This window comes from Mustela erminea, chromosome 2 (assembly GCF_009829155.1).
Source record: "Mustela erminea isolate mMusErm1 chromosome 2, mMusErm1.Pri, whole genome shotgun sequence".
NCBI lineage: Eukaryota > Metazoa > Chordata > Mammalia > Carnivora > Mustelidae > Mustela > Mustela erminea.
In genome coordinates, this window is record NC_045615.1 from 99356523 (window position 1) to 99381997 (window position 25475).

The 25475-nt window shown below is 54.4% G+C and overlaps 1 protein-coding gene across 5 annotated transcripts in view; it reads left to right on the top strand.

Moving 5' to 3' along the window:
* The window catches only part of RGS12 (regulator of G protein signaling 12), a 105252-nt gene that overhangs the window by 20645 nt on the left and 59132 nt on the right, over positions 1-25475 (top strand). For all 5 annotated transcript variants that reach the window (XM_032333683.1, XM_032333684.1, XM_032333681.1 and 2 more), the window contains exons 2-3: positions 459-2439; positions 14768-14884. In XM_032333683.1, the coding sequence (XP_032189574.1) occupies positions 559-2439; positions 14768-14884 (1998 nt within the window). In that variant the 5' untranslated portion in view covers positions 459-558. The remainder of the gene's footprint in view (positions 1-458; positions 2440-14767; positions 14885-25475) is intronic.

The window sequence follows — 25475 nt, forward strand, 5'->3', positions numbered from 1 at the left end:
GCCTCTCGGGTTCAAGTGCAGACTGTGATGTGCTGGGTCAGCAGAGGAGCATGAGAGCCTGTGTTGTAGCCATTCCTGGGCACTGCCAGGCTGCTGGTCCTCGGACCACACTTTGAATGGTAAGGGTCTCGAGGGGTCTTCCCTTTTGGCCCAGACAGGCAGGAGAAAGCGGGCAAACCAGGCCAGGTTCTGCGACAGTCCAGATTCCTCAACCTAAGGTGGGATTAGCCTCACTGCAGTTCTGGGAAACACGGTCTAGTGTGGAGGGAAATTTCTTAGCCTGACTTCAGGATTGATTGTATCTAGAAACTGCTTCTCCTTCACTTCGACATTTATGTGGTAACCGGAGACTTCCTGTCACGGTTTTTGTGATGAGTTCTCTTCTTACATTTAGGTACTCTGCATAAGCAATAGAAATACGGGCTCTTTAATAACAAACTATGTATTTCCTTCCTTAGGACATTATTTCAAGAAAAAGGACGGCAGCGCCCAGCCTTTCCTGAACGATGGAACCCTTGGAGTAAAGAATGATGCCCTTGGTCTTGCAAGTTCATAGAGATGTATAGGGCAGGGGACATGGTGGACCGTCCGCTTCATGGGCCGGCGCCCCCTCGATTGAGGAGCGTGGAGGTGGCCAGAGGAAGAGCGGGCTACGGATTTACCCTTTCTGGCCAGGCGCCTTGTGTGCTCAGCTGTGTCATGAGAGGGAGCCCCGCAGATTTTGTGGGTCTCCGTGCTGGTGATCAGATATTCGCTGTCAACGAGATCAATGTGAAGAAAGCGTCCCATGAGGATGTGGTGAAATTGATTGGGAAATGTTCCGGCGTCCTACACATGGTGATTGGTGAAGGCCTCGGCCACCTGGAGTCCTGCTCCAGTGACGAAGAGATTGGGTTTTATGATGGCAAAGGCTGGCTGAAGCCCAAGCTTGATTCCAAAGCCTTGGGTATCAACAGAGCAGAGAGAGTGGTTGAAGAGATGCAGTCTGGTGGCATTTTCAGTATGATTTTTGAAAATCCTAGTCTTCGCACAAGCACTTCAGAGCCCTTGAAACTGAAACAGAGATCCCTTTCTGAGTCAGCCGCTGCGCGCTTTGACCTTGGACGTGAAAGTGTAAGTCACCCAAATTCCAGCCTGCTTTCTAAGGAGGAAGTATCCAAAGTCATTAACGATGATTCCGTTTTCAGCATCGGACCTGAGAACCACGAAGATTTTGCGTTGGATGCCAGTATTTTGAACGTCGCCATGGTCGTCGGCTACTTGGGTTCCATTGAACTTCCTTCCACAAGCTGCAACCTTGAGTCGGACAGCTTGCAGGCCATTCGCGGCTGCCTACGACGTCTGCGGGCCGAGCAGAAGATCCACTCCCTTGTGACCATGCGGGTCCTGCATGACCGAGTGCAGCTCTGTACCGACCAGGCTGCCGTTCTGGCCGAGTACCCGGCAGAGAAGTTGGCCTTCAGCGCCGTGTGCCCGGATGACAGGAGGCTCTTCGGGCTCGTGACCATGCAGAGCGGCGATGACGGGAGCCTGGCACATGAGGACGAAGGTGCCTTGCGGACCTCCTGCCACGTGTTCATGGTGGATCCAGACTTATTCAGCCACAAAATCCATCAAGGCATCGCCCGGCGGTTTGGGTTCGAGTGCACGGCTGACCCCGACACCAATGGCTGCCTCGAGTTCCCGGCGTCATCTCTTCCCGTCCTCCAGTTCATCTCCGTGCTTTACAGGGACATGGGCGAGCTGATCGAGGGGGTGCGGGCGCGGGCCTTTGCAGATGGGGACGCAGATGCCCAGCAGAATGCCAGCACCAGCAGCAACAGTGACAGTGGCATCGGGAATTTCCACCAGGAGGAGAGGAGCAGCCGGGTGCTGGTGCTTGACCTGGGGGCCAGCTCGAGCAGGCATAGCCCCGGCAATGGTGGCTGGGAGGGTATGGGCGGCAGGGGCTCCCAGCCCTGGGGCACCCCCTGGAACGGGGCCTTCTGCCACGACACTGAGGTGGGGGGTCCGTTTGAGACTGCTCCGCCAGCTGACAGGGGCCGGGACTTCAGTCAGCACTTGGGACCCGCTGCTCACGCTGAAGTTCCCCCGGCCTCCTTGCGGAGCTCCATCCCTCCTTCTAAGAGGGGCGCTGCTGGCCACGGTGGTGGTTTGGGCCAGCGGTGGCTCCCGGTCCACGTCTTGCAGGAGTGGCAGTGTGGACATGCCAGCGACCAGGAGTCGTACACGGACTCCACAGATGGGTGGTCCAGTGTCAACTGCGGCACACTGCCTCCTCCCATGAGCAAGATCCCCGCCGACCGCTACCGGCTGGAGGGCAGCTTGGCACAGCTCCCGCTCGGTGCCCAAAAGAGGGACTGGTCCAGGAAGGCTTTCGGGATGCAGAACATCTTCGGGCCCCATCGTCAAGTTCGAAAGACAAAGGAGGACAAAAAGGTAAGCCTGCTCAGTGTGGTTCAGGAGAAGTGAGCTTGGAGTTGTAGCCCCGTCCATCCGTGATGGGATGACGTGTGCTGATTGACAGGTGTCCAGGCCTGGCTCCCCTGCTGCCCTTGGGCCTTTGCTGGCCATCACAGGGCGTGTTCCACTTATGTGCTGTAGGCTCTGCACGCCACCCACACTCTTGCAGGTCCTAGGCAGAACGACAGGGTGGGGCAGGTGATGGCGGAAGGGACGTCACTTCTCACAGCCAGGCCAAGGCCCTCCTCCTGCCCTCCTGCCTCTTGAGCTGCTGTGGGGGCCTAGGAAGGTGCTGTCCCTGTGCTCCCATGGAGCCCATTTCCGCACGCCCTTTTGAGGGCAGAAAATTCCTGAAGCCCAGAGACTATTGACTTTGGTACAGGGAATTTCCCAGGGTGTGGATCCTTGCTCCGTTTCCTTCATCTGGAAAATTCTGCCGTGAGAGAAATGCCAGCCAGTCGCAGCAGTGGGCTGGTGGCTCGTGGTCTCTTGCTCGCCTCAGGTGCATCTTAGATGGTGGGGGGACCATGCTTGACACGGTGCCCTGAACACCTACATCCCGTCTATGTTCTTTGGGGCCTTTGCCTCCCTACCCCTCCACAACCAGGAACTCAGTTTGGAGGACAAGGGTGGGCGTCAGCCTGCAGGACTTGGCTCACGGGGGGCACGACGGGGATGGGCAGGCTGAGCTGCTGGGTGGCGGGTGTCGTGTGAGTGACCCGGTGAGAGGGGGAGTGGTGCCTGGCTCAGGCTGTTTCCATGGTACTTTTTTCTAGGTGGACTTCCGTGATTTTAAAATACCTTTTTTGTGTGTGTTCGCATTTTGTTCTCACAACGGGGTGGGGGCAGGAGAGCTGGGGGTGAGTATTTTGTTCACGCCCATTCCCTTCCCGTGTCATGGTAGTTTTCACTGTACGGTGCATTAAAGAACAGTTCGAGATGGGGGGGACAGCCCCCCCCCCCCGGCTTTCCCTCTTGTCATCCGCCATGGGCACATTTTAATGGGTCTAAGGTTATAAACAGTTGTAATCATGTGGGTTTTTGACTCCATTCTTACACTGCACTCTAGCCTCTCGCATGCCCCTTCTCTTAGTCCTTAGCCGAGCCACGGGTGGCCTGGGTTCTCGGGGCAGCAGCCCTTGCCCCCGTCCTTCCCGGCCACCCCCACCGGGCCGGGCTGTGGCATGGGCAGCACCGCGCACCTGAGCCTCCCCGCCCCGCGTCCCTGTCCCCTGGGGTGGGTGGTGGAGGGAAGGCCTGGAACGCAGTAAGTGTTATCTGAAATGGGAGAAGTCACTGTCTCTTTGAACACGCATCCTACAAACGTGTCTCCCTGCCGGTGTGCAGGAGAGGGCGACTGGGCGGTGTGTGTGGCGCAGGCGGGATGGCAGCTATCTGTGCTGCCAGGCGCCCTGCTGTCTGAGGGCCCCCCCCCCAGGGTTCTGACCTTGGGTACCTCCTCAGTGGGGTGCTGTGGGCCCAGTCCTGCGGCTGAGGCAGCCAGTCCTCCAGAGGACGAAGGTTTGCGCTTTAACAGGATTAAGCAAGGTCCCAATTTGAACCTTGGGTTTCTTCCTTCTGTTAAAGCTGTAATTTGTTTAGAGCAGTTTGAGGTTTACATTAACTCTGAAAAGGCACAGAGACTCCCCACGTACCCACTGCCCCCACACACGACAGCCTCCCCCACTGTCTGCAGCCCCACCAGTGGACCAGTGCTGACACATCATCATCCCCCCAAGTCCACGGCTCATGTCCAGGTCACGCTCAGTGCTGCACATACTGTGCATGTGTCACAACGGTTTCATACCCAGTAGCTTCACTGCCCTGAACCCCCTCATGCCCCACCTGCTCCCCCCTCCCAAATCCCAGCCTTGGTGCCGGCCGATCTCCTTGCCGTCCCCACCATGCTGCCTTTTCCAGGACATGCCATGGACAGACTCTCACAGCTCGTAGCCTCTCCCTGCCGGCTCCCTTCCCTCCATCACGTGCATCCCAGCTCCTCCAGGTCTCCTCGGGGCTCGAGAGCCGGCTTCTGTTTGGTGCCGGGTAACACTCCTCCACCTGGAGGGACCACCACGGATTCATCCGTCATCTGCTAAGGACATGTTAGTTACTCCGGAGTTCGGGGGATTACAGAGAGAGAGGTACTGTTAACATCTGTGTGCAGGTTTTTGTGCATCCGTGAGCTCTCGGCTCCTGCGGTAAATGCCAAGCAGCTTCATGGCTGGATCGGATGGTGAGTGCCCAGTTTTGTAAGAAACCAACCAGCCGTCTTCTGCATTCCCGGCACCGTGGATGGGAGCTCCCGTGGCTCGGCGTCTTGGCCAGCACCTGCTGGTGTCGGGGTCCTGGCTAGATTTAGTTTTCTGCATGGGGCCGTCCTGTGGCTCCAGAGCCGTCTGTTGAAGATGCTGTCTTTGCTCCCTTGTGTTGCCTTTGTTCCTTTGTCAGAGATCAGTGACTGTATTTGTGAGGGTCTCAGGCTTCTTTCTGGTGTCCTTTCACCTTGAACACAAGTGTCGTGAGAAGGAGGACCTGGCTGTTGGGACTTAGGCTGCAACAGAGCGGTGGCCTCTCTCTTATTGGGACATAACAGTAGGGTTCTTACCAGGGTGCTGTGGACCCAGGTCGGGAGTCTATGAGCTGTCCAGCCAGGCATCTTTATCTTTATTCATAAGTAGCTGGGAATGGTTCTTGCTATAACTCTTGAAAATCATCAGTTACTTTTTACTTTGCCTCATGGGTTCTCCTGGTTCTTAGCTCAGCCTGATCCCGCAGCTTCCCTTGCTGGAGCAGAGGAAGTTTCCAGAGGTTGTGAGCTGGTCTCCTGGTGTCCCTCCTGCAGGCTTATGGGGATGAGGAGGACTGGCTGGGAGGAATGTGGGAAGTGGCCAGAAACGGGAAGAGGAGGGGGAGGCATTGGGAAGGGCGGAGGGGAGCAGCGGAGGCATCCCGGGTTACTCCCATTCCTGTTCGTGGTAGCGGCAGCTTCAGTGCCTTGCTTTACACAGACTCAGGCAGTCTCAGTGGGGCTGCAGCTCCGGGACCAAAAACACACCAGGATCCGAGCAGGGAAACAGCTGGGAAAGTGCTAAGTAGGCCTAAAGTGGGAAGCTTTAGGAGAGAGCCCTCGGGGACCCTGGGGCAGGCCCCGCAGCATGGGCAGGACAGAGGCCAGTAGGGGAGAGGCAGGGGGAGCTCAGAGGCCACTCCCCAAGGCCAGGAGGCCCCTGCCACTGTGCCTCGCTGCTCCTCTGGAGACAGAGCAGAAACTGGATGGCCATCCCTGAGAAAAATGGCACAGCACTCACACACCACCTGGAAGACATCCAAACCCAGAACCAGCTCCTGTTTGACCTTGACCCCTCCCTCCCCCATGCTGCTGGCAGAGGCTCCATCAGGCTTTGGTTTGGAGCTTTGCCTACCCCCAGACGCATCTCAGCGCCTAGCTGTCCTGGAGCTAGTCTTGGCCACCTGTGCCCAAGGGCTCTTTCTTGGGATGGTGGGGCAGCACTGGCCTGGATGGCCCCCTGGCTCCTCCTCCCCAGGTGAGGGGCACACACTCCCCCAACCCCAAGATGGCCTTTCCTTGTCTCTGTGCACTGACGACGGCTCCCACACGCCACTCCTGTCCAATTACTGCTTGCATGCTCCTGCACACGGCCTGCTATCCTGGGTCGGCCTCGGCCCCTGCTTTTGTCGCTGCGTCCTCATCCTCTGCACCCAGTCTCAGTCCAGATCCTGGCCTGGGGAGCCCCACTCTTGGGGAAGCCTGGAAGCCAGTAAGCCACGGGGAATGTCGCTCCCAATCCTGCTAACAGCGGAGCGCCAGCCCCGGGGTCACAGAATGTTCTGGTCTGGGGAGGCCTGGGGAGGCCAGAGGAAGTAGGAGGCAGCAGGAGGAGGGAGTTCCTGGGGGTCGGACCCTAAGAGAGGCCCCTGCGGATGGTTGCTGACTTTGTTTATTCTGCTTTTCTTTTTGCTGGTGTCTGTAGCTGGTAGATACAGAAGGGAGCCCATGACCCATGTGAGAGAGAAACGTGCAAGACCTTGAAATGCTGTCTGTAGCATCAAAAGTGATTCCATTCCATTTATTTTGAATCTAGAATATGGAATTCTGCGTCTTTGAAAACTGATATCCTAAGAATGATATTAATTAAAATATCTAGGTAAGTAGCAAAATCCACATTCTGAAACGTGGCACATAGTGGATTTTGGAAAATTGTGAAATGAAAGTAGGTTCATTATGATACCATCCAAGGGATTTGCTATTTTGAAACAAATTAAGAAATATTTTTCAATTCCTCAGTTTCCTTTTTCATATGAACACATCAGTAGATGGAACCCACAGAGACAAAAGCTCTTTGGGGCTCTCAGTAATTTGTAAGAGGGTGCAGGCATCCTGAAACCATGGCGTTTGAGGACCGGTGCCCCGGGGACACTTGCCAGTCAGTGGGGTAAACTTTCCGGAGAGAGTCACTTCCAACCCGGCAGTGTTGGTGGGCGCCTAATAATTACCTTTCTGATTGAATACGATGAGAAAGTGCTGGAAAAATACCATAGACTATGTGTGCTCATTTAAAAGTAGCATAGGTTTTAGCGCAGGGTCACAGCAAGACTGCACCAGTGGCCTAAGCCCCGGAGACTACTGCGTCCCTGGCTGGCTGGTGCACGCACCGCCCCTCTGGAGCTCTGGGTTCCTTCTGTTCTCCTCCTCCACCTGCTGGACCTGACCCTGAAGGACAAGAGAGCGTCACACCCTTGCTCCAGTGTCATGGCCCCGCTGTGTTCCCATGTCTGCCATGCCATGTGGGTCAGGCGGGTCACAGGACGGCCCCTGCAGCAGGGAGGCCACCCATGTTGCAGTGAGCCATTCGGCCACGTGTGCATACACAGTTCCACAGTAGAGGTGAAGAGAGAACAGTCCTGGGGCGCCTGGGTGACTCAGTCAGTTAAGCGTCTGCCTTCAGCTCAGGTCATGATCCCAAGGTTCTGGGATCGAGTCCCACCTCGGGCTCTCTGCCCAGGAGGGAGCCTGCTTCCTCCTCTTTCTCTTCCCCTACTTGTGTTCCCTCTCTCACTGTCTCTCTGTCAAATAAATAAATAAAATCTTCCAAAAAAAAAAAAAAAGATCCCCCAAATACCTATATTTAATATATTCCCATTTTTGTGTAAAAATTTCAGCACCCCTCAAGTAAACCTGTATGTTTTAAAGTGCACATATGTTTATATATAAATATCTAGAACAAATTCAAAGGAAACACCCCCCACTCATAGTTACTGCAGCGGGGGTGGGGGGGGCAGGTAAGGGAAATCTGGGGACCGTCCAGGACATTTTAGTTTTATCTTCTTGTACTTCGATTTTTTATTAAGGGAATAGGAACATATTTTGCTTGCTAAAAATAATCCCTTGGGAGAAAAAAATTATTTTTCTGAATTCTTTGAATAAGAGTGAAGTAAGGCCTGGCCCCAGAAGGCGGCGTCTGTGTTCTGTGGCCCAGTCAGCAAAAGGCTCCTCACCCATAGCGCAGGGAGCATTCTACGTCCCATGAATGGCTCTGTGCTTCTTCTAGTACAATGAGAGGAAGTTTTAAAATAGATTGTAAAAAAAACCTGGAAACTCCTAAAAAGGCCAGGGCAAAGGCCCCAGGATTTCAGTCCCTCTGCAAAGAGAGCTTTACTCGTGACCCTGTGGAAACAATGCTGAGCAACGTGGCATCCCTCTCTGCCCCAGATCATGAGGAAAGGAGGCTCTCAGCGACCCGAGACCCTGGCCTGGCAGCTGGGGGCCAGGGGCGGTCCCCTCTCCAGCACTGCTGGGGGGCCCAGGGCTGGGGAGCTCAGGGAGGCCTTGGGAACAAAGGGACAGACACAGAGCGCCCCCTGCTGACTATCCTGCTGAGATTTCCTGTGGTTTCCAGGCAAAGTGAGTGTTCAGAGCTAAGTGGCCACCATGTTCCTACCAGAGTCAGGAGCCTTCGAGTTCCGCACGGTCACCTGTTCTGTCCTCGTGCTTCTTTCTCAGCTTTGTGAAGATGCCTTATCACTTGTCCGGTGTCGTTTCCCAGATTTACCCGGGACACTGTGTGCGGCTGCCACTCATTTATTTTCATGGCGCGTGCACACACACACACACACACACACACACACGCTCTCTCATACACACTCCCCCGAGCCGTAGAAGGAATGGTGGGAGCTGCTCTTGGGGACACCCTGCACCCATCTCCGTCTCGGGCTGTGCGCATGACGGGGTTTCCCGGGGTCTGTCCACGGTGGAATGGCTGGTCCGTGGCAGTACGTGTCCATCTTTGCAAGTAACGGCCCGTGCTGTTTTTCATATCTGTATTTGTATTGACTGGAAATAGCAGGTCTCTGGAGCAGGGACAGATTGGATTACTGATTACTGATCTATGACAAGCACACTGTTCCCGGTGCTCAGTCCTTGCCTCTGGCCCATTGCAGGGACAGTCATGTCAGGGATCACCCTGCACACCAGCATGGTACTGGAGGCAAGAAGCCCTGTAAATGGGAATTGGGGCACTTATACACAGGTTGTACCCTCTTCTTTCCTCCCTTGAGAGGGGAGAGAATCCCTGGCTCTTTAAGCAAGTATCCTTTGAGACAGAGGGGTGAACCCTGGGTTTCCCCTCCTACCCTTTGCAGTGTAGATAAATGTCTCTGGGAGTGGAGGCTTGATAGGTTCTCCCTAGACGTATTCCAGCCCCACCTCTGAAATGTGAGGACTTACCCTTGGCAGGTAAATTTCTCCTGGAGTTTACCGTGCCTGTTCCCCTATAACCCAATCACCAGTCCAAGACCGGGAGACTGTGGGTTCAGGTCCCATGCCTCAGTTTCCCGACAGTCCCTCACCACTACTGTGAGTGCCTAGACTGACGCTGCATGTCTTCGCCAACACTCGGCCTGGCCAGGCTTCTTGAGTTTTCACCGGTCTAGCAGTGAGACGTGAGAGTGCACCATGGCTTTGCTCCTGGAGAGGCATATTCCTCATTGTTGAGGCACCTGCTTAAGCTGATGCCCACTTTTCTCTTGGGTTGTCTCTTCTGCTTGACCTGTCAGAATTCTAGATCCTGGCTGTTGACCCTGTGCTGATGGCATTGCATGTACACAGTTCATGGCTTGTGTTATTCATTTGCTTTGTGGGGTCTCCATGAACAGAAGTTCTTTTTTTTTTTTTAAGATTTTATTTATTTATTTGACAGATAGATCACAAGTAGGCAGAGAGGCAGGCAAAGAGAGGAAGGGAAGCAGGCTCCTTGCTGAGCAGAGAGCCTGATGTGGGGCTCAATCCCAGGACCCCGGGATCATGACCTGAGCCTAAGGCAGAGGCTTTAACGCACTGAGCCACCCAGGCGCCCCTGAACAGAAGTTCTTGACCTTCATGTCAACCATCTTGTCAGTCTTTTCCTTCTGATTTGCAGTGTTGATATAACACATTCATCATTAACCTGAGGTCAGGAAGATTCTCCCTCTCCCTTTTCTTTTCTTTTTTAAAAGATTTTATTTATTTACTTGAGAGAGAGAGAGAGAGACCACAAGTGGGGTGAAGGTCAGAGGGAGAAGCTGGCTCCTCACTGAGTAGGGAGCCCGATGTGGGGCTTGATCCCAGGACCCTGGGATTATGACCTGAGCTGAAGGCAGATGCTTAACCAACCGACTGAGCCACCCAGGTGCCCTCTTTGTTTTTTTGTTTTTTTTTTAAATTTTTTAATTTTTCTTAAAAATGTTTGCAGTGATCTTTATGAGTGGAATAAGGTGATTGGCAAATTAATTTTTTCTCTCTTGGGATGACTTTGGAGCTGCTGCTCTTGTTAGAGCACAAAATTCATTCTGCCATGTGGCTCAGCTGTGCCCCTGTGCATCACGTGTTCACATGTGTGTGCGTATGCTTCTCAGGGCTCTACTCCCCACCGTCCACACCTCCAATGATACTTTCCTTTTACATTTGCAGCTCAGTAATGAGTCTTCATATCTGATATGCTGGATCTCCTTACCTTATCTTGGCTATGCTGAGCCTTGCTCTTTTATGTAGATTTTCACAGTAAGTTTGTAAATTGTCCAAAAATGCTACCAACATTTTTGTTGCAGTTGTACTTTCATCTGTAGACTGATTTGGGAGAACTGAAATGTTTAGAATATTCAGTCTTCCTATCCATGAAAATGGTATTTCTCTCCATTTATTTTAGCTTTGTTTTCTTTGTAAAAATTTATGACTTCCTTTATAAGTATCTTTAATTAGATTTACTTTTAGAGCCTCCCTTCTGCAATCAGCTCCTGGATGTTGGTGTCTGTGTCCCCTACCCCTGGCCAGCTGGGTTGTCACCAGGCTCTGCCCCCAGGGGCACTGGGAGTGGACAGAAGGGAGGGGGAGGGCCCTGTCCCTCCCTGTCTGCTCTCTCCTTTTTGCCACGGCAACACTTCTCACCTCAGTGAGTGGGCAGTTCTTCCCCCTGTAGACCCTTAGCTCAGTTTTGGGCTCCCCCTCCTCCCTGGGGGCTATCTCCTGGCCCCTCAGACACCAGCATGGCCCCATCTCTTCCCAGGTCTTGGTCCTCATTTGGCCACTGAGTTTATATCTCTCCTTCCCTCTTGGTGTCCTTGTCCCAGTCCCAGGATATAGCCACCTCCCACGGTGGCTGTCTTCAGACCTCTTAGGGCCTCTGTTTGCCTTCCCGTGTCTCTGGTGCCTGGTTCACTGTTCTTTCCAGGGGGTTCTCCCTGTGAAAACCACTGGAGTGGGCTTGCTTTCTGACTAGACGCTGTCTCACACACCCGGAGCAGTATATCAGCTGGAAGTCTTACTTCTTAAATTCTCTACGTTCCCGCATTTTAGAAAAACCTCCAGATGATCTGGTCTCTGTTTTGAGCTAAGGTCTTCTTTGTTAGCATCCGTTTTTTCAGGAAGTGCTGACTGAGCACCTATTGTGTGCTGGGATCTGCGGGAGGGGTGGGGGCATGACGTGAGCAAGACAGGCACAGCTTGGCCCCCCCGTGACTGATGACCTTCCGTCGAGACTCTCAGCGTTCGGAGTTTCTGGTTCTAATTGTAACTAAGAAGTGACAGGCCAGTCCCCGCTGGGTGACTGTGAGCGGGCGCCTCTCTGGCCTCCATGTTCTGCTGTGAGATTGAGGGGGTTGGACTGGCTGCTTTGGGTCACGGCCTGTGGTGACATGAGCCCCTGACGCAGTGGTTCCATGGGATAGTTCAGCACCAGTGCCGAGTGGTGGAGGGCCGTGGGGTTCTGCCCTCTCCCTGTTTCCACCCTGGAGAGAACGACACTTCTCAGGCTCCCTGAGAGGCCCCTTGCTCATGGTCTGAGGTGATGGGAGCCAGGTGGGTTGTTTCTCCCACATCCTACGTGGGGGCAGGTGCACGGGAGGGCCCTCCGGTTCTTCTGGAAGCCCGGCTGCATGCCCCAGCCTCGGCTCCATCTCCGGCGTGGCTGCCAGTGGTCAGGCGGTGCTCCCCATGCCTGGAGCTGGGGCGAGACGGAGTCTACCGCCGATGCTGGACCACAGCCATGGCCATGTGACCGTGATAACATGCTCCGTCTGTCTGTCTCCTCCCCATGTTCAAGCCCACAGTGTCAGCCACCTACATTCACTCCTGTTGGTGGCTGGGGGTTCTGGCGTGTTTCAGTGCTGCATGGCCAGCCCAGCCCAGTGACACTGTGTTCTTCTCACGAAGCTGTGTGCTTGTTACCCCTCCCTGCAAATAAAAATGCAGAATCGCAAACACACGATTTGTGCAACGGGGTCATCTTGTGCATGTTCAGAGCCCTCTTTGGCTTCAGAACTGACTAAGAGCATTTCCCATAGTGCGACTTCGGCTGCAGCAAAGGCATTTAATTTGGATGGCTGCCTGGCTTCCCTTGGCTCAGAGCGACGGGCTCCCTGTTGCTGGGCGCTTAGGTCTCTGGACAGGTTGTCCTCTGTCTTTCTCCCAGCACTGTGCTGGGCCGTAGGTGTTCAGAAGACCGAGGGCCCTGCTTCTGGAGGAGTTTGTGCTAATGGGTGGGGAGGAAAAGAATGCAGCCTCTGAGGGGGACCCCATGGAGGGGACCCCAGGACAGCCCCTAAGGCAGCACAGTTTGAGGTAGCCTCTTAAAACAGGTGGCCTGGGGTGGAGGTCAGAAGGGCAGAGACCCAGGCACCTGGAAGAGTCTGGACAGCAGGGACCCAGCCTCACCTACTGTGTGGAAGGGTCCCAGCGAAGGGAGTGCCCTGCATCCCTGCACAGGAAGCCTGCCAGCATGGGTCCTCTTTGAACTCTTTTTGGGATATTAGCATTTGATGAGCGTAGTGGGATGTTCTGTTACCAGTTCTCAGCACCCCTGTGCTGCTGGGGGCGGCCAGGGTGCATCTGGGACAGGGACCCTGGGCTGCCCCTGCCTTTTCTTCAAGCCTACAGATTTTCCTGTTCCTGAGACAGTTCCTTCCTCTGTCTTTCTCCGTTCCCTCTCCCTGTCCCTCCCTCTCCCCTTTCCCCTTCCCTCCCTCTCCTGCTCTCTTTCCCTCCCTCTTCCCTCTCCCCTCCCTCCCCAGACAGACCCCTTTGCTGTCCCTGCTTCTGGCCTTTGCTCCGTTGGGTTCTTTCTGCTCACAGCTGCACACAGGTTGCCCTTCCCTCAGCTTGCCCACTAGGTCAGCTGACTTTGCTCAGATCCCCTGCTGGTTTCCAGCACGGCCTTGCCCATGCATCCCCCTGCTGCGTTCAGCCTCATCTCCACTCCTGTCAGTCTGGTCCCTTCTAGCCGTCCTGGCATGTCCTGGCATGCGTCTTCTGCCTGGTGCTGGGCTTGTGGTCTGCCTCTTAGCCTCCAGGGGCCTCTGGTTTCCTCCAGAGTGTAAAGTGTTCAAGGAGCCCGCAGCTGCCCTGGGGCCATCTCTGGGTAGCCCCTCAGGAGGGCCGATGGATGGATTGGGAGTCTGGAAAGCTGCCCCAGGTCCGGCTCGGGAAGCAACTGCCAAGAGCCCCGTGGCGCTGAGAAAACCGAGGCAGGTGCTCTTGGCACCTACATTCCTTCTTAATAAAAGTCGAGGGACTAAAAATTATGTGCTTGTTGCTTTGGTTCAGGCCGAGTGGCTGGTGGGGCAGAGGTGAGAAGTCAGGTTCTGGGTGTGAGTACAAAGGCGGGGTTGCGGGGGGCAGTAGTGGGTGCGAGGAAGCCGGGGGAGGCTGGGAGGAAGCAGGAGGCTGTGCTCAGTGGGTGAGGACTGTCCTCCCTTGGAGGCCCCTGTAGCATGAGGTCCCGGGCGGGGGCGGCGGGGAAGAAGGGTGGGTGAAGGGAAGGCTGTCACGTTGCTGAGGGCACCTGGAGTCCGTGTCGGGAAGGTCGGGGGACGGCAGTCCTGGGGGTGCGTTCTTCCCCCAGGCAACCTCGTGGCCTGGGCACAGGTGCCTCCCGGGCAGCAAAGAGGGATGGTGGCATCAAGGGTGTGTGTGAGGCTCATGGGGTGTTGAGACCCAGCCCGCCGAGCTCTCCCAGGCAGGGGCGCAAGCCTGGGGTGCCCTAGGGTCTTAGGCAGGAGGAAAGCTGACAGCAGTTGGAGAGCCTCACAGTCTTTAGAAAACATGCGAACTTCCTTTCTGCCTGAAATGGGTCACTTGGGATTTCAAGTACCCAGGAAATCAGAGATTTTCAGCTGTGATGCTTTTTATATTTAAAATGTGCTGCCTTATTTGTTGGACCCAAATCGCATTTGGGGAAGTGTCCAGCATAATGACAGGGAATTAATTCTGGTCATTTCCCAGAGAAAGAACAAGATGTTTTAATGGCCTGTGATTTCATGCACCTGAATCGGTTTGGTCTTCAGACACCAGCTGAATGTCTAAGGAGTCCTTAGTTTCCAAAAATGCCTATAAAATGATGTAAAAGCATAATCTCTACATTAATAGTTGTTTCTCTCCCCACACAGTTTATTTTTCCCCAAATATCCTCATGTTTTTTTCATTTGCTCTTGGCAGCAGCCTCTGGAGGCTGGGGGGGGTGGGACCCCTGCGTGTGCTTATGGGGCGGTAATGGGGTGTGAGGCTGGGGTTGTCCTCAGGCTGCAGCGCTTCAGTGGTGGGGCAAATATGTGGACGTCCTGGGGTGACTTTTGTTTTCAACTTTGGATTTTTATTGTGGTGACACTTGCAGAGCATGACATTGACCCCGGGCAACGTGCCAGTCTTGCCCTCCTCTGCTCCCTGGCGCCCTCTTCTCTCCAGGGTAGCGCACCTGGCGGAGCTCAGCATCTCTTTCCAGGAAGATAATGTGATTTGCTTTTTCTTTGTGTTTAGGGCTCAAAATTTGGGCGGGCCATCGGACTCACTCAGACTTCTCAACGCACCTCTGCCCGGAGATCGTTTGGAAGATCCAAGAGATTTAGTATCACGCGCTCTCTTGATGACCTTGAGGTATGTGATTTCAGTTTTTCTCTTTCCTTCATCAGACTTTTTATGTTGAAGTGAACATCAGTCGTGCAGATACATCTGAATCTTTCTGAATCCTACCCCGATCCTTCTCCCCTTCCCTCCCTCTCCCCTGGTACCTGATCTGTGGGTAGGCAGGCTTTGACCGCATGTCTGGGCCTTTTCTGGCCCCTCAAGTGTCTGCAGAGCACATGGGGGGCTTCACGCTGTCTTCCGTGTGGCCAGCGGGGCTGTAAAGGCCTTACAGATGCGAGCTGATCTCACCCCTCATGGGGATCCTGGGGAAGGGCCTCTCATGGCTCCTTCTTCAAAGATCAGGTGTTGATTCACAGATCGAGTTGCTTGCTTTTATCCAGAGTCCTTACAAAAGTGAGTGGTCTTGACTTTGAGAGCAGTTGTAGGTCCACAGAAGGGTGCAGCGGAAGACACAGAGCCCCCGCGCTCCTGGCTCGCATGGGTGTAGGCCATGGGACACAGACAGGCCAGTGTGGAGGCGTCCTTGTTAGGCTCGCAGTATGTATGAGCAGCCACTCTCTGGGCCGTGCATTTGCCGGCTGTGGACAGGCGTGTAATGTCACATGCAGGTTTCACCACCCCGACAACCCTGTGCCCTGCCTGATAACCCTCCCTTCTCCCCCGAATCCTTCCTTGGCAGCACCCGATCCTCCCGGGGATCAGTGTGTGTTCTAGTACTTGACACGGAGTCTTACCCTGCCCCCTTGCACACGCTGCCTGGCACTTTCCAGGCCGACCCTCATGGCCTCGGTCTGGTGTGCTGGTTGAAACACAGTATCTTGCTGTCAGTGTGCTGGGGTCCCCCCAATCTGCTGCCCGTGGACAGCCAGTGGGAAGCAGGAAACCCTCTCCTCTGTGTGGAGCCTGGGTACACGCTCTCGCGAGGGCTCCTTGAGCCCGTGTGGAGGTTGTGTGGGGGGCTTGGCCATGGAGGGCTGGGTGATAGGTGGCTAGATGCCATTGGCCATGGCCACTCCCACGCAGGCTCTAGTCACCCCTCCTCTCTGGCACCTGGTGCCGTCAGACTTGAATTTTCCATTCCAGTGGAAGGGCACCTTGGTTTACTCTGCATTTTGCTGATGACGAGCTAGGCTGAGTGGCCCACTGTGGGCTCTCTGGCACTGTTCGAAATTAGCGGCGTATTCATATTCTTTTTCTGTTTTTAAAAAAGATTTTATAGTATTTCTTTATATATTAATCTGAATATGGGTCCTTTGTCAAATAAATGTTTTGAAAAAATCTTTATGGCTTATTTCCACCTTTGTTTATGGTGTCATTTGTTACACATATATTTAATTACAGTAAACTGTTGCAGCACAAAGTTCCTGCTGTTAGTGCCCAGCTCTGTGGTGGTACGCACAGCCATGTTGTTGTGCGGCCATTCCCCACCCTCCGTCCCCAGCACTCTTCCTCTTGCAACACGGAAACTGTCCCCATGGGGCACAGATTCCTCATCCCCTGCCTCCATTCCCCAGTGCCCACTGCCACACTTTTTGTCTCTGGTTTTGATGACCCCAGGTCCCTCGTATAAGGGCAATCAGACAGGATCTGGCTTATCTCACCGGGCACAGTGTTGTCCAAGTTCATCCACAGTGTAGCACATGTCAGAACGTCCATTTCGTCCATTGTATGGGTAAGCCACGTTGTGTCCATCTTTCCATCTGACAGCGGACGCCTAGGTTCCTTCCGCCTTTTGTCTGCCGTGGAGAACCCTGCTGCGAACACAGTTGTGCAAATATCTGTTTGGTTCTGTTTTAAAAACTAACTACATAAGGTAATTTCTTACAGCCTGAATAACAATAAACTGAAACAAACCAACTTTGGTTGTTTCTTGCTTAAAATAGCAGGGTAATTTGTGTTTTCATGCAAAACTGCAATCATTGACTGTTCGAGCTGGAAGGGGCCGTTGAAAGTATCTTGTTTTCTGGGCTGGATGTGGGTGGGGGTGGGGTGTCAGAGTCGGAGCGTGGGCCTGGAAGCTGGAGCTGGGCTGGTGGTGGGGTCTCTCGCCGGTGGTCTCGTGGTGAGTAGGGGGCGGTTCTGGTTAGTAATGCTCAGCACCCACGCTCTCGTGGAAGAAGCAGAGGCGCATGCCACACTTGTGCTCGGGCGAGGCCGGGCCTGCTGGCTGGGACCCCCAGAGCAGTGCTGCTGCCACTGGAAGGGGGGTTCTCGATGGAGCCTACCTTCTCAGGTTAGGCGGCTTGCCAGGTGTCTTCTCTGCATGTTTCTGGAAGGGGCGTGGAGGGGGTCTGAGCCTCCGTGAGGTGACGAGGTCGCGTCAGCCAGGCTCGTGGTGGCAGCCTGTGCTCTGACCTCCATGTCCCTGATGTGGTCCCGGCCTCCGCAGCCGCATGCTTTTTGCTCATATCTCCTCGCCCACGAGGAAGTGCTGGGGCTTCTCACGCCATGCCACCTGCATGGGTGCCGTGGTCTGTGCTCCTTTTTTTTTTTTCTAAAGATTTTATTTATTTATTGTCAGAGAGAGAGTGCAGAGCGAGAGTGAGCACAGGCAGACAGAGTGGAAGGCAGAGTCAGGGAGAAGCAGGCTCCCTGCGGAACAAGGAGCCCAATGTGGGACTCGATCCCAGGATGCTGGGATCATGACCTGAGCCGAAGGCAGCTGCTTAACCAACTGAGCCACCCAGATGTCCCTGTGCTCTTGATCAAGGGCATGCCGGCCGCTTGTATCTTTTCTCTCTGACCTTCAGACCAGCTCCACAAGGAGCTTGACATGGTCTCTGTGGTACAGGTGGGGAGACTGAGGTGTGGGATCAATAGCATTTTCCAGGCCATGCCGAGCTGCATGCTGTGGTCTTTTTGCCACATCTGGGACCTCTCACTTTTGTTAAACTGGTACCTTAGAGACATAAGATCAAATCTTTGCTATTTTTTTTCCTGTCTGAGGATTTGAAAATGTAGACGCTACATGTAACTTTCATGAACCCTTGTCACTGGTTAGCCTCTTTCCGAGGGCAACTCCTGGAGCACATTGTCTGTCCGTCCTTCCCTTTGTTCCTCTTCAGCAGGTGTCCTAGGCATCCTCTAGGACTGTCCCCAGATTCTTGGCCTTCACTCCCTTGTCTGGTCCCCTCCCCAGAGGCACTGGCTTTCACATCAACCTTCATTTGGTGCTTAATCATCCTGGGTGTCTTAGAACATTCTCTCCATGTTGCTCCTGATAGAGGCCTCTACATCCCCTTGACCACCACCAGCCTGGCCCCTCGGCATGAGTCTGATCTATAGTCCACTCCCTGAGGCCCCTGGGACACCAGCACCTGGGGTCAGGTTCCCTGGAGGTAGAGTCAGACAGAGAGCTACTTAAGCTGGGGGCCAGTGAGGAGGAGTGAGGAGGGCCATATAACATGGTGGGTCAATCAAATGAATGGTGACTGAATAAAACGAGGTGCCCAGGATAGCGATTTTAAATGAATTCAGTATTCCAATTAAAAAGAAAAATGGTCAAAAAAAAAAAAAAAAGGCAAAAGAAAAAATGGTCAGCCTGCATGAAAAATCTGATTATACTCTTACTAAAGATGCGTGTCAAACTGGAGGGTACAGAAAGTGAACAGAAGAATGGGAAAGGAGTCACCGTGCCATGCCAATCAGAAGAACATGGCAGGGCATCTGGGGACGTAGTTGGTCAGGTATCTGCCTTCGGCTCACATCAGGATCCTGGGGTCCTGAGACCGAGTCCCGCATTGGGTTCCCTCCTCAACGGGGGTCTACTTTTCCCTCTGCCTCTGCCCCTCCTCCCTCCCTCAAATAAATAAAATCTAGAAAAAAGGAAGAACAGTAGCATAGCTCTGTTGTCAGAGTTGGCTTTTAGGCAAGAAGCCTTCCTAAAGGTAAAAAGGGAGCTTTCACAACAATAAGAGCAGTAAGAAGTTACATTCTGTTTTTTTTTTTTTTTTTTAAAGACTTCACTCATTCATTTGAGGGGGGCGGGGCATGCGTCCAAGCAGGGGGAGAGGCAGAAGCAGACTTCCCAGTGAGATGGGAGCCTGACATGGGGCTCGATCCCAGGACCCAGAGATCATGACCCAAGCCGAATGCAGACACTCAACTATCTGAGCCCCCCAAGGTGCCCAAAAGGTTACAGTCTAAATCTGGTTCATTCAGATTCATGCATTCAGTAGCTTGGTCTCAACGTATCTGAAGCTAAAAGAGAGAGAAGCAGGAGAAGTGGACTTACGGATGTAGCAGGAGATTTTTAACACTTCCTGCTCTGTGACTGGTGGATTGAGCAGGAAAAGGTCTGGAAGAGAGGGGATCCCAATAGCAAGACTCCTAGCTTGGCCTTCGGGACCCCACGCGGGACTGCCCCTGATGGGCACGTTCTCCCCACTCCCTCGTGGAGCGTGTAGGAATGTTGGCTACGTGCTGGACCATAAAGTGAGTCTCGGCAGCTGTGGAGGACTCTTTACAGGGTCTGTCCACTGCCATAGCAGGCCGGCTGGACTCCTGCGACAAGAAGGCGGTGCTCGCACACCCGTGAGTACGTGTTCCACCATGAGCTCCGTAGTTGAAAGGAGAATCACTGCGGAGTCAAGCGATGATGCTGAAATGTGTGCATCTGAACCGTGGTGCACAGCTGCCCCGGTGCCTGGAGTGGGTGCTCATGGTGCTATGGTGCAGGCACCAGAGGGGACAGAACGTGGAAGGTCGTCTTGAGGCTAGAGAGAGAGAGAGCAGTGAGACCCACCCAGAGGAACTGGAGGCTGGGCAGGGAGGGAGGCAGAAGGAATTAATGAAACAGAGAATGAACAGACTGAACCAGCAAGGGAATCCCTGAAGGTGGGCTTCCTTCCCAATTCGTTGGACGAGGCCTCCAAAACCTTGGCCCCCAAAGCTGATGAGGACCCAAGAGGAGAGGGGCGGGGTGGGGGCGGGGCTGTCCAGTGGTTAGCAGAGGTGGAAGGACGCCACGCCCTTGACAGAAGCACAGCCCAGCAGGTTACGTTCATTCCAGGGACGTGATTTTTTTCCACACCTGAAAATCAGTATAATGGACCACATTAACAGAGGAAAGTAGAATTGTTTATCATTGCAGCAGAAGCAGGAAAAGCATTTGGGAAAAGCCAGTATCCATTCGTGGTAAAAACAAAACCAAAGAAAACAAAACAAAACTTAACAAAACAGGATTTTTTTTTTTTAAAGATTTTATTTATTTATTTGACAGAGAGAAATCACAAGTAGTCGGAGAGGCAGGCAGAGAGAGAGAGAGAGGGAAGCAGGCTCCCTGCTGAGCAGAGAGCCCGACGCGGGACTCGATCCCAGGACCCTGAGATCATGACCTGAGCCGAAGGCAGCGGCTTAACCCACTGAGCCACCCAGGTGCCCAACAAAACAGGATTTAAAGAGAACTTCCTTAATCTGACAATGATATAAAAACCCCAAAAAGCAGCATATGTAAATTTTTCCCCTGAGGTCCCGAGCAAGAGGAAGATATATGCTCTTACTGTTCTGTTCAAATGTTTATCGCCAGTCTTAGCATATGAAGAAAGTAAAAACAGTAAAAATTTTAAAACCACAAAGGAAAGATGAAAATGTTCTTATTTTCACATCATATGATTAGGACATCAAAAATCTAAAAGAATCAATGGAATCATTATTAAAATTAATGAATGCTTGGCAAAATGCTAGATATTCTGTCCATATACTATAGTCAACTGTGGGTACACTTAGAAAATAGCATATAGATTTAATGCAATTTTAATCAAAATCCCAGTGCTAGATATTCTGTCCATATACTATAGTCAACTGTGGGTACACTTAGAAAATAGCATATAGATTTAATGCAATTTTAATCAAAATCCCAACAGGTGTTTTGTCAAACTTAAGAAGATGATTTTAAACTTGGCATAGAAATGCAAAGGGCCAAGAGTAGCCAGGATATTCTTGAAGAAGAGTAGGTAGGAGGACTTCCGCTGTTTGCTGCCAAAACTCATTACGAAGTGAGAGCAGTTCAGGACTGTGTAAGTGTTGGTATATGGAGGGAAAGACAGACAGTGGACTAGAAGAGCATGCCCAGAAATAGACTACCCAGCGCAGGCATACATGTGCAGAGCAGGACCGAGTGTGCTCTTTTCAGTCGGTGGTGCTGGAATAAGGAGACATGCATGTGGGAAAAAGAAAGAAAGGGGTGCCGGAGCAGAAGCAGCCTGCCTGTCCCCCTGGCCATGGGAAGGATGGGAAAGCTGTGATGTCTTCATGTCTCGGATGCCCCGTGGCTGCCCTGGGAGTGCTGGTGAATATCCCAGAAAGAAGGCAGACACCAAGGATTCTATTTCTGTACATGAGTAGAGAGGCCAGACTGATCTGCGGCCCATGACTCTGTGTTGGGTGTGTTGGGCTGGCACATGGCCTTTCCTTATGGCCTGGGCGGGGCTACATGGGTGGCCCTTCGTGATGTATCTTTGAACCGCATGTTCTCATTGGGGGCTTCTTTCTGGGTTTGTAGTCCAGCTTCCAGAAAACATGCTTGGCCTGAGCCTTACAGCCCTGCTGACTGCTGGGGTGGGCAGTGGTCCCCGGCTGGGGTTCTGCAGGTGAGCCCAAGGGAGGAAGAAGATGGGACAGAGGGGACAGGATGTATGGAGTGGGGGGGATGGAGGGGCCTGCCCTCAGCAGGAGACAAGCTGCTGACAGATGGTGGGAACTGGGGAAGGGCCTTGGGGAGGGGGGTCAGGGGAGGAGACAGTTGCTGTAGACATGTCAGAGGTGAGATCTTGCGTGTTTTCAAAAGGTGCCCATTTTGGTCATGACCTTGGCAGATGGTCACCTGGGAGGGAGTGACCCGAGAGACCGGTCAGGAAGAATGTGACCAGCCCTGTGGGCCCAGCGTGGACCGCGGGGCATCTCTGCCCCGTAGGTGTTTAGTCAGGCAGAGATTGGGGCATGAGCCATGGTCTTGATGTTTGTGAGAGGGTCCAAAGGTGCCGAGAGCCCAGAAGAGGGGCCCCAGGGGCTGGGGTGCTGAACTGAACACACAGGCTTATGAGGGAGCCATGCCCCGAGACCAGCACAGGAGGCCCAAGTCTCTAGAGGTCCTCCGCCCAGTGTCCCCAGTGTCGCCGTGGTAGGCTGCTGGCCATGGGGAGAAAGAAGCAGTTCACTGTGTGCGCAGCTGGACTGGTCCCCGGTGGTCCCTGCGCAGAGCGGGGAGCAGGTGCAGTGGGGAGTAGGGGTGGGGATTCACGAGTGCAGGCCAGTGGGGGCTTCTTGCCTTAGCTGTTTGGACCAACGTGCCAGGAAGTCCTCCATGGTGCAGCATGTGTGAGACTGCGTGCGTGACTGGTATGTGTGTGGGGTCAGCACACACTGTTGGAAAGGGGGAGTGACAGCTGTCACGGGTGGGGGTTGGAAATGGCCCGTGAGCCCCCCGGGCAAAAGGGAATGGGGAGAAGGTGGCCCTGGGACCTTCGGTGCCTCTGATGTGGCACAGTTGTGGCAGGAAGGCTCTTGGACTGAGCTGGGGGGTGCCCGCGCTTGGCCAGGGCCCAGAGAGGGGGTCGAGTGTCACTAGGTTGCACAAAGGTCCCTGGACCTGGGGACACAGTGGGAGGCCTCTGGTGCTGGGGACATCCTGGAAGGAGGCATGGCAGGCCATGGTATGTTTGTGGTTGAGAGGTGGCAGGGGGGAACCGGAATAGGTTTGTGACCAGAGTTGCTAAGTATAAGGGAGGCTTTAGAGTAAGTGGACAACAGGGAGCCGAGGGAGACAGTGATGTTTGTGTTGAATGTGGAGAAACTCGGGGCTGTGTGTCCAAGGCCTGGGTCCATGCAGCTGTGTGTGGAAGGTCCTCGGGCAGAGCAGGGGCAAAGCAGGAGGGACAGGGAGGGACAGGACGCAAACCTTGCCCGCGGCAGCTGGAAGCCACTGCTCAAGCTCACCAGAGGCGTTCCCTGCCTTTAGGAGCTCCTGGGGCGTCCGGAGGCTCAACGGAAGCTGTGAAGTTTTTAAATGACCAGGGGCCACCACCACCCACCAGACTGGAGAACAGGTAGGGTGGGAGAGAAGCCGCTGGGAGAGCCCAGAGAGCCAGGGGATCTGGGGCTGGGCAGAGAGGTGGTGGCAAGGGCCAGAGTCAGGCCAGAGGCTTGTCTTTCGAATAAAGCTTTATTGGCACACGGTCTCTCCATTCATAGGCTGTGCTGTTGTCATAGAGGCCCAGCTGGTATGACTATGGCCCACAGACCTGGAAGTGTTTGCTTTCTGGCCCTCCTCAGAGCAAGCTTGCTGCCCTCCAGTTAAAGCCACATCGCTGAGCTGGCTTTGGCCCTGGGAGGGGGAGAGGACCTGGCCGTTCTGCTCCCTTTCCACAGGGCCCTCTGGGGAGTGCCCAGCCCACAGGTCCTGCTGCCCCTTGAACGTCTCTGGCTCTAACCAGCATCCCATGGGGAGCTCCCCATTGCTCCTTCTGGCTCTCTCTGGTTCTGCGCCCCCACTGGGTCCTCCCTATGCATGGGGATCTAGAGCGCTGTGCCCAGAGGAAGTTTGCAGGGGAGACCGCCCAGGTGTGGTCTGCAGGGACTAGCAGTTTGGGGGCTGGACAGCAGAGGGCGCTGAGGTCACGCATTTCCTTCCAACCTGTCCAGACCTGGGGGTGGGGTATGCCTGCACTTGAGGGGCTGCTCCTCAGATTCATCTCCCTCTGCCACGCTGGAACCTTGAGTAGAGTGTGTGTTTTCCAGAAGACCTGGGTAGTCCTTACAGGTCCAGGGCATTAAGGGGAAGGTACTCCTCCTCCTCCCCAGACTGGCATGGGGCAGGGAGCAGGAACCCATGAGAGGCGCCTGGGGAGGTGGGAGGCTACTGGGAGGGCTCCTGCCAGAATACAGGAGGGGCTCTCAGCAGGATTTCCTAGGTGGCTGCAGAGTGTCCTGTCTGCCCAGCGTGCCTGTGTTCCCGCTGGAATGTCGTCTGCTCCCCTCTCATCTGTGTGCTCTGGCCCAAAGACCCTCCCCTGACTTGCTCCCAGAGCTGCTCTGACCCTGTCCCCACAGGGCCTCTGCTGCCACTCCCAGGTGCTTACGCTTCCCAGCTCTGGACTGAGCCCTGGGCGGGTGTGGGGAGGAGGGAACAAAGAAAGGGCCTCTGGGCTCTCTCCAGCCCTGTTTTGCAGCCCTAGGTGCTTGGTACCTGCTTCCTGTTGTCTGGCGTAGCTCCCCATTGAAGGCCCCTAGCTTAGCTGCTAGGTAGCTCACTGGTCAGGCAAGCCTGACCTGCCTGGGTCTGGGGGGAGGGGAGGCAAGGACCCCCAGCCAAGCCGGCACTCTCCCCGCTCCCCCTCTGTGCAGCTCTGTGCCCTGCAGTGCCTACCACGACACCCTGCCACCCCTGCCAGACTTTGCTTGCACCCAGACCCACACCTGGTTTTATTAGGCGCTGGTCTTTGTGGGCCCAGGTCTGAGTTCAGTCCTTACCTGGCCCTGAGCCGGCATACCCATCCGAATAGGGAGGGTGGGACAGTGAGTGTGTCTGGTGTCCTGGACACTTGCCCTCAGCAGGTGCTGGGACTCTGGGACATGTGGATGGCCTGGGAGTCCCTCCCTCCTCTGCAGGTGAGCCAGGCTCTGGGAGCTGAGGCTGCCATCCAGCTGAGGGGGTCTGTCGCCAGATTCTTGCCCCATCCCTTCCCTCTCCTTGCCCTGCAGTCAGCAGAGAATGGCAGGTGGACAGCCGGAGGGGAGACACAGAAAGCCCCCAGGGGACACAGGGATTCTGAGAGATCCCGCATGTGGAGCTGGGTAGGGGCAGGCTGCTGTTCGGGCCACACGTGACAGACCACACAGACGAGATGAACTTGCACTTCCTCTGCTGGGATGTGGGCATTTCTGTCTGAAGTGATTAAAATAAAAACAAGCTTGGGTCCTGGGTGGTAGTGTGGACAGCCCAGCGCCTGGGGGCCGGGTTTTCTCAGGGTCCCAGCCAGAGGTCCCTTGGGTACCTACCATGCAGTCTGGTTCTGTCCCTGGTCCCTGGTGGTCCTCCAGGGTCTGGCAGGCCTTCAGGGCTGGAGGCCCACTGTCCCCTCCCCAAACCTACAAATTAGTACAGGCGTGTCGCATATAGGGAGGGAAAATAACTAGTGTCACAGAGTCACCACCCAAGAAAACTGCCAGAGTGTGTCCTCGGAAGGTGTGTGCATGCGTGTTGGAGGGTGAAGTTGGAGGGGAGGAGTGTCAGGATTGGGGAAGGGAGGGTGACGTGTGTCCTGTTCGTTTGCCTGCTGGGCCTGGCCAGATCCTGTCTCAGCCTTGCCAGTCTGTGGTCAGTACCACACAGCACCCTGCGCGCCGCTTCCCTCTCTCGCCGCCTCCCCGGGGGTAGGAGCTGGGCTTGTGTGCTTCCTCTGCCAGACTTGGTTTATTCCCCGAAAAGGGGACTTGTTCGTGTGCTCCGGGGAGCCTGTCTGTAAGTGGCGGCCCCCACTTTCCTTCATACTGCCAACTGTCCTGTTGGAGAAAGACGAATCCTGGAAAATGGGGGGGGGGCATGGAACTTAAAGTTGAGGCCCTAGCAAGGGCGGTGGCTCTAGGCCTGGCGGATCATCCA